General features: G+C 39.3%; 3 protein-coding genes across 3 annotated transcripts in view; all 3 read left to right on the top strand.

Annotated features, from left to right (window-relative positions):
• Window positions 1-14,686, top strand: part of LOC134661596 (large ribosomal subunit protein uL18) — a 226,170-nt gene that overhangs the window by 194,174 nt on the left and 17,310 nt on the right. The window lies entirely within an intron of this gene.
• LOC134661024 (argininosuccinate synthase) lies at window positions 601-5,724 on the top strand. The gene is made up of 9 exons (XM_063516925.1): window positions 601-732; window positions 883-988; window positions 1,239-1,484; window positions 1,665-1,810; window positions 2,727-2,848; window positions 3,401-3,552; window positions 3,736-3,827; window positions 4,781-4,929; window positions 5,468-5,724. Exons 1-9 carry the CDS (start codon window positions 668-670, stop codon window positions 5,629-5,631), a joined length of 1,242 nt encoding a protein of 413 aa, XP_063372995.1. The 5' UTR covers window positions 601-667; the 3' UTR covers window positions 5,632-5,724.
• Window positions 12,668-13,645, top strand: LOC134660765 (mediator of RNA polymerase II transcription subunit 22). Its single transcript, XM_063516553.1, has 3 exons — window positions 12,668-12,845; window positions 12,996-13,097; window positions 13,382-13,645. The coding sequence occupies exons 1-3, from the start codon at window positions 12,749-12,751 to the stop codon at window positions 13,597-13,599; spliced, it is 417 nt and encodes a 138-aa protein (XP_063372623.1). The 5' UTR covers window positions 12,668-12,748; the 3' UTR covers window positions 13,600-13,645.

Here is a 14,686-nt window from a genome sequence, read left to right as displayed (position 1 = left end):
AGAGCTCAAGCGAGTCCAATGCTAACTCAACCAGTGCTACTATAGACTCGAGATCGAGATATACCTAGTCTAGTCCAATCTACGAGTTAACCTGTGGCATGATGTCGCAATAACTCTAACGCATAACCGCGTTGCGTAGACATTGAGATTGGCCAATGTACCTACAGTCGACGTCAAAGATATGTTTACACTTTTGCAGCGTACTCCTTTGTACCTATTTAGTAACTGTAATAAGGCAAAAAATTCAAAGATCTTTGACGTCGACTGTACGAATCAAACCAGTGTTCAATCACATCAAAAGTCGGGACGCATCTGTTATTTTGGGCAAAGGAATTTGAACCGTCCGAAGTAGTAGGTAGAAGAGCACGAAACAACACTCGCCTGCGTGATTCTGTGACCATCGGCACTGCCACTGAAAATGGAATGTAATTACTGTACAGTTTGTTAAAGCTTTAAATTTCTTAGAATTTAGTCAAATGTGGCCCGACTCCAGTCGTTTCGTGTGAATCTTACCTACCAGTTTGTAATCCGGGATCGCTCTCGCTGGTTCTCTAAAGCGTTCGATTCGCATGTGCTCGGCAATTTGTTGTAACTTGTAACAACACCCCAACGCTGGTCGCTCGGCTCAGTGTTGACTTACAATCCTCGAAGACCGGACACTTGCAAAATGGCCAAAGATCTCGTAGTCCTCGCATATTCCGGCGGCCTGGATACTAGCTGCATCTTGAAATGGTACTCAATATTTGTAATCCATATGTAATTTTTTTTAAAAGCGTAAATGCTTAGGTATAACAATTATACCCTGCACTAGACGCTTCGTATATTTCTTAGTTATAAAGAAATGTAAGTAGTTACTTTGTACTTAATTTGTCTCACTTCAAGGTTGATCCAAAAAAATTATGATGTAGTGTGTTATATGGCTGACATCGGCCAAGACGAGGATTTCGGAAAAGCAAAACAAAAGGCAAAAGCCATTGGAGCTAAGGATGTAAGTATATTATCACTGTATTTGAATATACCTATTCTCGTTTTTCAAAGAACATAAAGAATATTTTCAATAATAAGTTTTATTATATAATATGTTATAGTTTAGATATGTCAGTACTCGTTTCATTGCTGTCGTATAATGGAACTCTTAGCTACTTTCATTTTAATAACTTGTATAACTAAATTGCCATTAAACTGGTCGTGAATGAAGTTATATATATCCTAAAAATATTAACCCCTGGTAATTTAAGGTGATCGTGGAAGACCTTCGCAAAGAATTTGTGACTAACTACATGCTCCCGGCCATCCAAATGGGGCTAGTGTACGAAAGCCGTTACTATCTGGGCACCTCCCTGGCCCGCCCGTGCATTTCTGTGGGCATTGTCAACGCCGCTAAGAAGCTGGGCGCGAAATACGTCTCTCACGGCGCCACGGGAAAGGGGAACGATCAAGTTCGTTTCGAATTGAGTGTGTATTCCCTCTGGCCGGAGTGCAAGGTAAGACTTTCTTCGAGTTAATTTTACATTGTCCTACAATTTTCTAATTCGAAATAACGATGGTAGGTACACTTAATTTGGTGATCCAACAAGCACTTAACAGTTTTTTTTTTAAGAAAACTGAACTTAACTTTATTAGCAAATGATTTCCTTTTTATTATTAAACTTTCGCTTGAACAGATTATCGCTCCGTGGCGTTTACCAGAATTCTATGAGAGGTTCCAAGGGCGCAGTGACCTTATAGAATTCGCTAAGAAGGAAAACATTCCCGTCTCTGCTACGCCTAAAGAGCCTTGGTCTACCGACGAGAACATCATGCATATAAGGTAATAGGCAATATTATTTTTACTAGCTTTAATTTAGTTTCACCTATTCCGTTGTCTGTGCGTCTGTACCTAATCAAATCTTACAAGTTAAATTTGACCCACTTCCCGGTTTCCGATTGAGCTGAGGTTGTGCATACAAATGTAAGTCGGGTGACAATGCAATATTATGGTATCATCGAGCTGATGTGATGATCTAGATAGGAGGTGGCCATAGGAACTCTGATAAAACAACGCAACCTAAATTTTGGTTTGGGGAGAATTATAACATTGAAGTAATAAAAAAATATAAATAGGTACGTTAAATAATTATTTTTTGAATTAAACCCTACCAAAAATAACTTGAAGGAATGTTTTAGGGGCCATCATTCTACGCGAGAGGTAGAGAACATGGTTATTTTTAGTGTCCGACCGAAGCTTCGGTTTCGGCCATAAAATCATGTTTCGGCCGTAGTTTCGGTTTCGGCCAAAAAACTGCCGAACCTTTCGGCCGGGCCGAAACATACGAAATAGTACTTCGTACTATTTAACTAAAACTAAACTATGTGACAAAGACCACGAGTTGGGGAGCAAGTAGGACAACAATATTTATGTATACAGAAATTATAAATTGGTTTATTAGAAAACACAATTCCCCTAATAATGGCGCCACTGGACGGTCGACGCAGTCTTAATATGTGTATAAAAGCGGTTTAATGAAATTTATTCAACGATTTTAATAAATCTGCAAAAGTTTCGGTTTCGGCCGAAACTAGAGCCAATGCCGAACCTTCGGTTTCGGCAAAAAAACATGTTTCGGTCGGACACTAGTTATTTCAAACTTCCGTAATCATAGTAACACCCTTATATTTCGCCATATTCGTCTGTCTGCTTTAAAACTCTCAAGTGTCTAACAGTAAACCTTCCATATTTTATACAGCTATGAATCAGGGGTTCTAGAGGACCCGTCAGCCATCCCTCCCAACGGCATTTATAAGATGACTAGAGACCTCCAGCAGACGGAAGACTACCCATGCAACATTGACATCAGTTTTGACAAAGGTAAAGCGATTTGTTATAAGAGAAAGCAATTTTTTTCACATATCAATAATAGGATAAAATGAAACAATGCACTGTAGGTATTACTAGAATCTAGCATTCTATATACTAACATAAGTATGGTTTCCTACGTTTTGTGATTATGATACGAACTTCAAATGATAAGTATATACCTTGATTAACTTTTTATTTTTTATAATTACACATTGTATACATACGAACCTCATAAAGCAATTCAGTAAATAACAAAACTAATTAGAAACTTTACCTATTGACTGCTTCTACCTACTCGCCACTAGATGTCGCTTTAAGTCCCAGTATTCATATTAGATGTCGACTACGAAATAACTCGCGTTTTTGTAAGAAAACTAATGTATGGAGTTACCACGGTTTCTTTACTTATATTTCTCTAATATGGTATTCATGTCAAACAACGTGTAGGCTACAACAATCATAAGTTTTCATTGTTTTACTCGTCTTAGTATTTCCTTTGTATATAATAGTAGTAGTAAGACTAGCGGTCCATACCTATAACACGTCCCTGTTTATTGTCAGGTGTCCCGATCTCCGCCACTATACCCAGCGGTCACGAGAAGGCCCTGGTAGTGAGCGATCCCTTGGCTCTGGTCGAAACCCTGAACAAGCTGGGTGGACAACATGGCATCGGCCGGATTGACATCGTCGAAAATAGATTCCTTGGCTTAAAGGTACTATCCCCATTTCATTCGAAAAGAAAATAACGAAGACTGAATCATTTATTAGACACGTGACTTTGTATAAAGATAAAGGATGATAGTCTTTATTATTTCCTTAGCTTTGCTATTGTCAAGTTGGTGAAACACGACAAGGGTCTCGTGTGTAAATAAACAAAATAAAATTATTGTTTGCAGTCTCGAGGGTTATACGAAACACCGGCTGGCACAATCTTACACGCTGCTCACCTGGATCTCGAAGCTTACTCTCTCGACAGAGAGGTACTAAGGTAACAATATCTAGTAACATCGCCTTTGAATCCTTGCAAGTAAATTCCGTCCAGCTTACTTACTTACTGCTGAAGAAGTGGATCTTGGCCTCTGACACCAAAGACCGACATGCTTCTCTGTCCAAAGCCGTTTCTGTCCAGTCAACAGCGCCGAGTTCCACCCAAAGATCGTTATAAACTACTGTACCTACTGAAGGAATAGCGAAGCAGAGCTGATAAAATGACACCTCAGTACACACGAATCTAATGAGCTAATCATGGAGCTATAATACACCTCTATGGAGCTAATATATTTTTTCTACTCCCGTACTTTTATTTGTCATTTAAAGGGTCGTGCACACACCTATAAACCCCTATCTTATAGTTGTCAAGACAAGTCATTAGTCTATTCCCCAAAAAAGTATTTGTGCATACACGCAGTATCTTTTTGGCACTTTTACGATACTTCGTGTAATCACCACGTTGTTTGTTGTTGTTGCCAACCTAATTATAATTGTCATCTCTGACAGATGAGTGAACCATGGACATGTTTTTTTTATTTCATTCATTCTTTTCCCGCCCGTACCCTCCATTCTTTGCTACTTCTTGAATGAAAAATATTTGTTAAATTTACAATTTTATTTCAAAGTGCTTGGTCGTAGAAAAAGTATTGTATGCAACGTTGTTTAACTGAGTCAAAAAATACTTGTGGCGTCTTTATTAACAATTTTCGGCTTCGCCTCAAATTGTTACTCACGCCACTTGCTTTTTTGACCTCTCTTAAACAACGGTTGCATAAAATACTATTGTGGTGCTTGTAACTATGTTTAATCGGTGTTAACGTTGCTCAGCGTCGTACAGCCACATGATGCCATTATAACTGTCGAATTCTTATTAGAATTAGAGTTTGCGTGTGTATTTATGTAATATGTATACTTGTATGTATAATTGTATATGCTTTTCTCGTTCAACAGGTTAAAGAAATACCTCCAAGACAAGATGGCCGACTTCGTTTATAACGGCTTTTGGTTTTCACCTGAAGCGACTTACACTTCGCGGTGTCTGCAGATGTCACAAGAGACCGTAACCGGCACGGTCACCGTCAGGCTGTTCAAAGGAAATGGTAAGATTTATCACAACGAGTATAGGTACAATGTGTCAACGACGATAGGAGTAAATTAATTAACCCTATTGGCTCCTCTACACGATGGGCCAGCGCCGGCCACTCCAAGGGACGCATTTATGCGTTAGAGGGAGCAAGTGATATTGCTATCTCATTCTGTCGTATGGCTGCGTCCCTTGGAGTGGCCGGCGCTGGCCCATCGTGTAGAGGAGCTGTATGACCGCCAAAGACGTCAACTCACGCACGCGGCTACAACCCAATATCAACCTTCGTGCATTACGACAAGGTTTACGATGACGCGCGGCACACGAAAGGCGTGGCGTTCAAAGGGTTAAAAGGTTTAACTTCCATAGAATGCCGGGTGTCTTATTATTATTGTCGTGGGTGGCGCTATTTATTGCGTTTACATTTTAGCATTTATGCGTGTAAAAACTGCTATTCATAACTTGGAAACTTAAAACTAGATTTACCTTACCGCTGTCACGTTAGATGGCGTGGTTGATGATTAAAGTGTTCAATATTTTGTATCTTGTTCCAGTGAGAATACTAGCCCGCAAGAGTGCAACCAGCCTGTATAATAAAGAGTTGGTTTCAATGGACGTCGCCGGCGGATTCTCTCCGTGCGACAGTACCGGCTTTATCAACATAAACGCCTTGAGATTAAAGGAATACTCTCGGTTTACCGCCCAAACTAAACTTTAACCGCACGAATACCGCACCACGCAACGAAATATATGTGTACATTGAAAAATCAAATCGTTCACCACATTTAATTAATAAATAACATACAGAACATCGATTGACTTTTAAATTGAATAAGAGTTATGGCAATACAAGTGCCTGGCAACATTCACTTATCCTAAAGCCCCCTCCACACTCTTGCGCGAATCGCGACACGAAGCCGTGAATGCGAGCGTGGACTCGATTTCGCAGGTCTGCCAACTTGACTCCACACTGGCATTCGCGGCTTCGGGCCGCCATCCGCGCACGAGTGTTGAGGGGGCTTATAACATCAATAATTTATATCAAATTAGCAATAGCCAAGTTTCAGGTACAAGTACATAAGTAAAAAATTAAAAATAGGTAAGCACCTAAATATAGGCTGACTTGACAAGAGAGGTGTCTCTCCAAATCAGAGCAATTTTAGTAATGTAAAACACATCATATGTGAAAATTTCAACTGTCTATCATGGTTTATGAGATACAGCCTGGTTTACCTTTTGGATACGGAACCCTAAAAACAGGATTCTTATGAGCAAACTCATACATTTCTGGTCAGGTAAAGGATATCTCGTTAGTACAACGAGTTACATATATTTATATATTTTTTAAAGTAAGTATGAGCACAACCACTTTACCTAAATTCGATGCACTCTAAAGGAAGGTATATATATTTAAAGCAAGCTGCTGCCTATTAGTATTATATAGTATACTGAGTACCTAATATACATATAATATTTAGATATCGTAATTAAGTATAAGAACATATAAATTACTACTAACCATTTCAATACCTGAGCTGTTCTGTTTGTAAACAGGACACTATATACTATACTATTTACATACACATTACCATTCAACTATATTTTTTTATTGACACATATTTGGACAGTGACCGAGTTAGTTTTCTCGGATCGAAAAACGTTTTATCAATCACAAGTAATAGGTACACAGAGCACTTAAAGTAGATGTCCCACTGGGAAGATTTGGATTCGACACTGTCTAAATTCATGAATAAGAGTGGCGAATATCAGAGACTGGTAAATATTCAAGACGGGTAACCTGCATACATCATCTCGTTCCTCACTTGCCTTTCAACTATACATATTTCCATTTTAGCGTCAATAGTCCTGCCCACCTGCACTGGAACTGGGTGTTGCGTAAGGCCGGCCACACACGCTAGGTTTTGCGTGTCGGTTTTGCTTGTGCAAGCAAAACCAACAGGCACGACCGAGTTCCATAGGGCACACACACGTAACGACAAACCTGCACAAACTCTCAGTTCAAACTATCATGGCACCGGTAGTGGTGGTTGACGTCGACGCAATAGCGCTATTAGGTTTATATTTCGTCAGCCATGCACGCATACAAACCATGAATCCACTCCACACTTAAAAAATAATAAAACTGGCCAAGTGCGAGTGGGACTCGCGCACGAAGGGTACCGTACCATTATCTATAAAAACGGAAAAAAAATCATGGGAGCCCCACTCCGACTGGCACTTGGCCGGTTTTTTAGTATTTGTTGTACTAGAGGCAACAGAAATAGATCATCTCTGTGAACATTTCAACAGTCTAACTAGCATAGTTCATGAGATACAGCCTAGTGACAGACGGACAGTGGAGTCTTAGTAAAGGGTCCCGTTTTACCCTTTGGTTACCGAACCCTAAATATCTACTAAAAATGCTCTACAATTGCATTTCGTTTGCGAGACGACATTGTTGCACAGTGACGTGCGACCTATCCCCTCGGCAATCACTGGATAACTGAAGCCTATCAAGCCTGCCAGCCACACACGTTCAGTTATGCCTGCGCAAGCGAAGTGCGCAAGCACAACAGACAGGCAAAAAATATAAATTTTGATATTTTCAATTTTGCTTGCGCAGGCAAGGAGTTTGCTTGCGCAGGCAAGGAGTCATGTCATACACACGTTCAGTTATGCCTGCACAAGTAAACTGTGCAGGCATAACCATCGGTTATAACCTAGTGTGTGTGGCCGGCTTTAGATGACGTTCGGTACTTTCGCACGACATCGGTTTTCCTATTACGCTTACAAGTTAACGTAGGTAAAACATACTTATAAAAACTCAAAAATGCGCGTTTTCCCAGAGATAAGACCTAGCTAGATCGATTTCGCCCCCGAAAACCCCCATACTTATAGGCCACACCATAGCAAATTTCATCAAAATCGTTAGAGCCGTTTTCGAGATCCCTGAAATATATACCTACATAGGTATACAAGAATTGCTCGTTTAAAGGTATTTAATTAATATTATTAAAAGATATAATATATATCAGTTCTGTTTCATCATTATTCCATATTAAAAATAATTGTTTGTAGAGTTACATTTTCCGATCTAACTTGCTCGTATAATGGTCAACATATTTATCCCTGCATCCTCAAATCAGTAAGCAATTATTAGTAATCATCATCGATCTAAATTGTAAATAGCGATGTTTTCTTTTTAGTTAAAACACTGCCTTAATACATACAATAATAAGGGTTCCGTTTTTTTGCCATTTGGCTACGGAACCCTAAAAACGAGTAGATAAGCCTACTTATCAACGTATTTTTTAATCATTATTTTAACTACCTATCCTTCAATTAAACAATTTCCTACGTCAGCCTTCAAATTTAGTCTTAGCTATATTCAAAATCCTAAATCCATCAAATCTATCAAAGAGTTGGTAGCCATTGAAATTTTATAATTATTCAAAAAATTTATATTGGACACTCAAGACTTTTAAGTAATTTTACTTTTGGTTGCATTGGCCGCGTAACTCTAAATGGGGACACAAGTTTTTACGGAAGAACTGGTAACTCTGATAACCACTTCTCCCAGTATTAAGTTCCTCTGCAATGTCGTCCCAGTTTCGGAAGTTGTGACGTTGGGCTATAATTTCCATAGCTCTGGCTTCAATTAGAGTCCATTCGCCGTTATTGATGCTCGGGTGAAGGAAATATTTCCAATGTGTTCGGCATTCTTCCGGTGTTCGCTTAGCCTTCAGGACACTTGCCACCTTAACCCAATCATACTCTTGAATCTGGTTTAGTGGAAATGCTACTTGCCTCAAGGTTTTTTTATTCACATCCATGATTTCTTGGTCAATGTCACAAATTTTGTTTTCAATGGCTTGTGCAATAACTCTGCCCTTCTTAAGTAATCTCGCTTTCTTCTGTTGCAACTCCTTCGTCTTCATTGATCGCGAAAAGTCTCTTATTACAGTACCAAGTCTTCGTTTCTCTGACCTTGTCCACTCTGTTCTTGACGACTCGTCTTCCCATGGATATTCCAACTGTGCTGCCTTTTCACCTGAAGCATCCACTCCTAGGTTAACGCTGATATCGTTTTCAAAATATTGAGAAATATTTGGGTTGGAATTTCTTACACATGGCCGGTCGTAAGTATTATCTACTTCAACAGAACTCAATGAAATTCCCTTCCTGTTCATTCCTGATGTTCCCTCTTGTGGGATTACCTCTTCCTTGTTAACGTTGTTAAGATCAATATTGACATCTTTTGGTCCCTCATGTTTGTGTGCGTGCGGATAATTGTTACCTCCTTCCGCTGTTTTAACACCAGTCTCGTCCTTTATATTCTGCAACAGTGCCAGTTTAGTGTTAACTTCCTCTTTAAATGATTTTAATTCTAATTTATACTTTAGCATGCTGGTCGCCATTACCTGCAAATTCTTAGCAACCGTTTCTTCAAGTTCAGTAGTTAGCAATATGTTTTTATGATTCAATGATGATATTTCATTGTTAGAATGATGTATCGACGGTGACAACACCGGCGAAAAACTGCGAGTTGGGGCTTGAATTGAATCAGGACTCGATGATCCAGATCCAGACAAATCTGAGCCTTGAATAAATCTTAAATGTTGAAGAATATACCCAAACAGTTGGCCGTTGTTACGCGGCCAGTATTGGCTCGTATCACCGTTGCTAGTCGGCTGTAGCACCACTGGACTATTAGACGTAGCCGACGTAGGGCGTTCCAATTCATTTTGAGCTATAGCAGCAAGTATTCGATTTGTAACAGGTACTATATTCGGCCTAAACACTGGTAATCGGTACGGGTGAGTGTTTTGTTGGGTTTCAGTCGGGAAAGCAGCTCCCCTTACCGGAAAATAAGTATCTGGAGAATTGGAGGCTAAAGGTGGTGACACTCCAAAGCTCCCACTTTGAAGTGGTTGTGAGCCAGTTGTTCCAGCATCTGAGGCAATGCGGATGGATCCTGAAGGAGCCTCAGTCACCGCAAGCGTCTCGTCCCCACTTGCAACCTCAGAAGTAAGATGATCCGTAGCGTCATCACTTTTCTTAGTTGTATTACTTGGGGTAACAGATATCAATTGTCGGGCTGCCTGGATTGCCCGTGTGCTTAGAGATGTAGCCGGTCTGTCAGTAATAGTGGCAAAGCGTAAGATCTCCTCGGCTACTATTAGCTCACGGGCTTCGCAGGAAGGTGGGTTGGTCCAAAACAAAGGCTCAGTCTGCTCTTTCTCAATATTTTCCCCGGGGAAAACGCATTCGTCAGCACTTGATTCAAATTTAGACATTTGTAGACGCGCCAAATCTCTTAAAATTTCATTTTCTGTTTCTGAATCTATTTCCATGTTCTTCATATTTTTAACAATAATAATTTACACTGACGTCACTGACACTAACCGAGCGTGTTCCGCCAATTTCAGATAAAAATCAATACTTTCAATCCTAGTATACCGGCAAGAGCCTAGGTACTTACCTATCCCAGCATAATATCTAAAATAAAAAATCAATACTCGTTCGGGCACGTTCGTCTAGTGCAGAATCCTTTTGACGCATATTGTGTCTTGTATTCGCACTATAGTAAACAAGGTAGATGCATGTATCCCTGGGGACCTAAACTTAGATCCTTCCCGCTAAGAGAATTTCGGCATTTTTCACGTAGGTACTTGCATTACTTTTTCCCAACTCAAAAGTTTTGCTGGGTTGTGGACCTTCATCTTTGAACAGCTGCCAGATGGCCGGAACCGGCTGAACATTTTGAGGTACAGTCGCCATCAGACATATCGGAGTGGCCAAGGAGCTCAGAAAAATCTGAACACGCCTTTATTGTTATGGCGTCAAAGTTCGTGTTCAACTGTTCAGATATTTTTGAGCACCTTGGCCGCGATATATTTGATGGCGACTGGACCTACTGTATAATGAGCCGGTTGTAGCGGTAGCCAGGGCTATAACCGCGAGCATCCGCGAGCCGCTTTATAGGACAGTTGCGGTAGTTTTCGTCCAATTATTATAATAGGAGTTGCCAACTTCTAAATGCGAAAAATATACATTTCTTTAAAGTACTCTTATTTTTAAATGTATCGATTTGTTTTTATTGCTAATAGTGTCTTTTTAATGCTGCTGACTGTACCTCAACCTAAAGGCCCCAGTCCCAGTACACAATGGGCCAGCGTGGGCCATTCTGGGGGACGCATTTATGCGTTAGAGGGAGCAAGTGATATTGGTATCTCATTCTACCGCTTTGCTGCGTCCAATGGACTTAGGGTTACCAGATACAAACTTAGAACTCCTGACACTCATATTTTTGTCGACGTCGACGGGCGGGGGGGAGGGGTGTGTAGCCGTAAAGCTTTGGATTCCTCCGAAAACGGTGCCGTCATATGACGGCCGTCATATAGCGGCAGCAAAAGACGGCCGTCTTTACGGTGGCGACATGTGGAAAGTACCACGGCGTCATAACACACCGTCATCCACCAAGGTCAAAGCGGCAAATTTGAAAAATGTAGGCGCGATGGGATAACGTCCCATAGAAAATTTGAATTTCGCGCCTTTTCCTACTGACAAGATTTGCTTGATCATCTATAATTTACTTGGAGGATGAAATATCATCAGAAGAGGAAAATAATCGTAGTACGGAATCATTTATTCAAATCTCGTGTCATTTATTCAAAATGGCGTCACCGCTATCTAATAAAAAGTGCACGAAACTATCGACAAGGTCATGACGGCCGTCATCTTACGTTACGTTGACAATCAACGTAACGTAACGCCGTCTAGGAAACCGCGCCATCTTGTTTACATAGACAACGTTCTAGTGACGTCAGTCAACGCTATATAGCGGCCGTAATATGACGGTACCGTTTTCGGAGGAATCCAAAGCTTAAGCGATGGACACCCCATAGCCGCATTTTATTAATTTAAGTTTTGTTAAATTTATTATTTGTATTGATTTAAGTAAATAAAAAAGTTCTTTATAAAGAAGTCTATCAATTCAAAAAATTCCTGACATTTTCGTGTTCCGTCCCCATTCCTGACGAAAGGCCAAAATTCCTGACATGTCAGGAAAATTCCTGTCATGGTAACCCTACATGGACTGGCCGGCGATGGCCCATTGTGTACAGGGGCCTTAACGTGCACATGTCACATGCACAGTATCGCCTTTACCATAAGGGAACACGGGGCCCGTGTCCAGCCCAGGGCCTCCAAGGACAGACAGTAACAGTATATTTTATTACTCATAATAAATAGAAGATCATAGTAGAATTTTTTTAGTTTAATTAGCTTTCTTTACTTTCCAAAAGGGCCCCAAATTCTTGTGCCCAGGGACCCCAGCATAGTTTAAAACGGACCTGCCACATGCACCGTCTGCAAGCGCAGCACTTGGACGCTGGCATGACTGGGGAGCTCGAGCGCGTCATGTGTCTCGGGCACGTGTTCACACAATCAACTGTTCGTGTTTGGAGCTCTACCGATTGGATTCGGGTATCCATAACCAACATCGTATTGATGGTCAAGCATAGAAATTCGTCCCATAGACAATTTGAATTTCGCGCCTTTTTCTACTGACAAGATTTGCTTGACCAGCTATATTACTTGATTTTGAACGCTACCTTAACCATAGACAATTAACTCATCTGTGGATTGACTACTGTCAAAAGTGTCAATCTGTTACTCAATATCAAAGAGTAAAGTAAGTATATAGGTACTCAATATGTACTCAATATACTGTCATCCATGTTGAATGTTTATGCTTTATTGCAATCAGCGTATTAAATATTACAGTAATTATATTTCCAATTACCACCGTGTAATTTGCGTTACCCTGAAATATGCATAGAAATTTGCCCCAAAACAAAGAAGCGTTGTTGAAATCCTACACTACTCGGCTGAAAGAAGATGTAAAGAGTATGCTAGACAATTTTGAAGGTACTTATTTAGCTATAATTTATTCTACAATTGAAGTAGTATTTCTGTTACTTTTTTAGTACGATAAGTAATTCAAACATTTCTTCAATATTATGGGCGTAATGCAATGACCTATAAATATAATTACTAAATCGACAATTATTTTTTCAGAGATCATTAAATTGGCTAAAGGCGAAAATGAGTCTCAATTGAACAGGATGACCCAAATAGAACAAGACACTTTTGAAATGCAAGTCAGAGCTGCTAATATTGGTAATTTCCTCCATATATTTGTACTCTCATATGCCTATTTCTCTTATTGCAAAAGATAATCAGATTGATTTATTGGAGGTGGTTTAGGACTTTGAATTACCCTCATAGTGGTAAAGCATGCGGCTGAAAACTATACACTTAGTAACAGCGAGAGACAAGTTGCGTTAGTAATAAGGTTATATGTGTTCTGTTCCTGGCCCTATCCAAGTTTTTTACCCCCTTCACTGTCTCTGCCTAAGCATACATGCTTAATAAGACCTAATGTCCATTCAAATATGTTTCAGTGCGAGCTGGAGAATCCCTTATGAAGCTGGTCTCTGATATAAAACAATATTTGATTTTAAACGACTTTCCATCAGTTAACGAAGCTATCACTCAGAACTCAAAACTCTTCAGGACTAAGCAGCAAGAGTGTGACCAGAAACTGATGTCCTTACGAGATGATATTGCCGCTGATCTGTATGACCTAGAAGACGAATATTTTACTAGTATATATAAATAATTAATTTTAATTGTAATTGATAAGGACAAATGCATAAAATCATTATCTTATAAGAGGCAGTTTTATTATTTTGTTTTTGGTTTTTAATGCTGTAATTCAAGGGACGTTTACAAAAACAACATAACCACTTTTTTAAGAACATTGTTAATCGTTTCAGGTGCAACCAGTGTAGTCAGTTATGTTGTTTTTGTAAATGTCCCTTCAATTGTTCCTGTTTCTCCTGTTGTTTCATGTTTCCCACAATTTCAAAACAGATCTCTTGGTACTAAAGGCCAAAACGTTTGTATGATGTATGTAGGTACAGTACATAGGTCAGTGTGTCAATAATATCAAGATATTTGGCATCATACAAATGACCACTTTTTCATGATGAACTGAACCTAAAGTATGTTGTTTTTATTATTTTAGTTGAAAGTATGTATTAACCTACTACTACCTAATTTGGACTAGAAATTTGCGGTTAACCATTAACATAACACAACAATACACACACTGGGTTTGTTTAGACTAAAAATTATTATTGTTCAAAACAATCAAGTGTTTCTCTGTCTCGTAAAAGAAGCACATGTCATGGAAGCACTTCTACGACTCTGGCTTAGTTAAACATCTCATATAATTATGTACATAGGTACAAAAAAAAAAAAAAATGATTATAGAATCTATAATGTTTCATTACTAACTTGTATTGTGACACACTTATCAATCATAAACCTCTTGTCCATGTATCATAATCTTGACCGAATTTTTAGTCATGTTTTTACATTTTGTCTTAAACGTTTTTATCTGCTCTATACAGCACAAGTTAAACCCACCATTTTTGACCACCACATGCATATGACAGGTTTATTTTAATAACAACATTATTACAGTCTTCTAACAGATCTTCAAAACAAAACAATCATTATTAAATTCACAAGGGTGGCTTTATTCCATTCCCACCACGCCTCATTGTTCCATGATGGGAAAAAATAAATTTATTAAGTAGAAAATATAATAATAAATCAAAAACCATAGACCTATACTGCAGGTTTATATGTTTTCTTTTTCTTCAATAGTCCCAATGCCTGCCGAGACTGGTTCATGGGTG

The sequence above is a fragment of the Cydia amplana genome, chromosome Z (assembly GCF_948474715.1).
Source record: "Cydia amplana chromosome Z, ilCydAmpl1.1, whole genome shotgun sequence".
Lineage (NCBI taxonomy): Eukaryota > Metazoa > Arthropoda > Insecta > Lepidoptera > Tortricidae > Cydia > Cydia amplana.
Note: the sequence above shows the minus strand (reverse complement) of the source record. Positions and strands in the feature narration are given on the sequence as shown.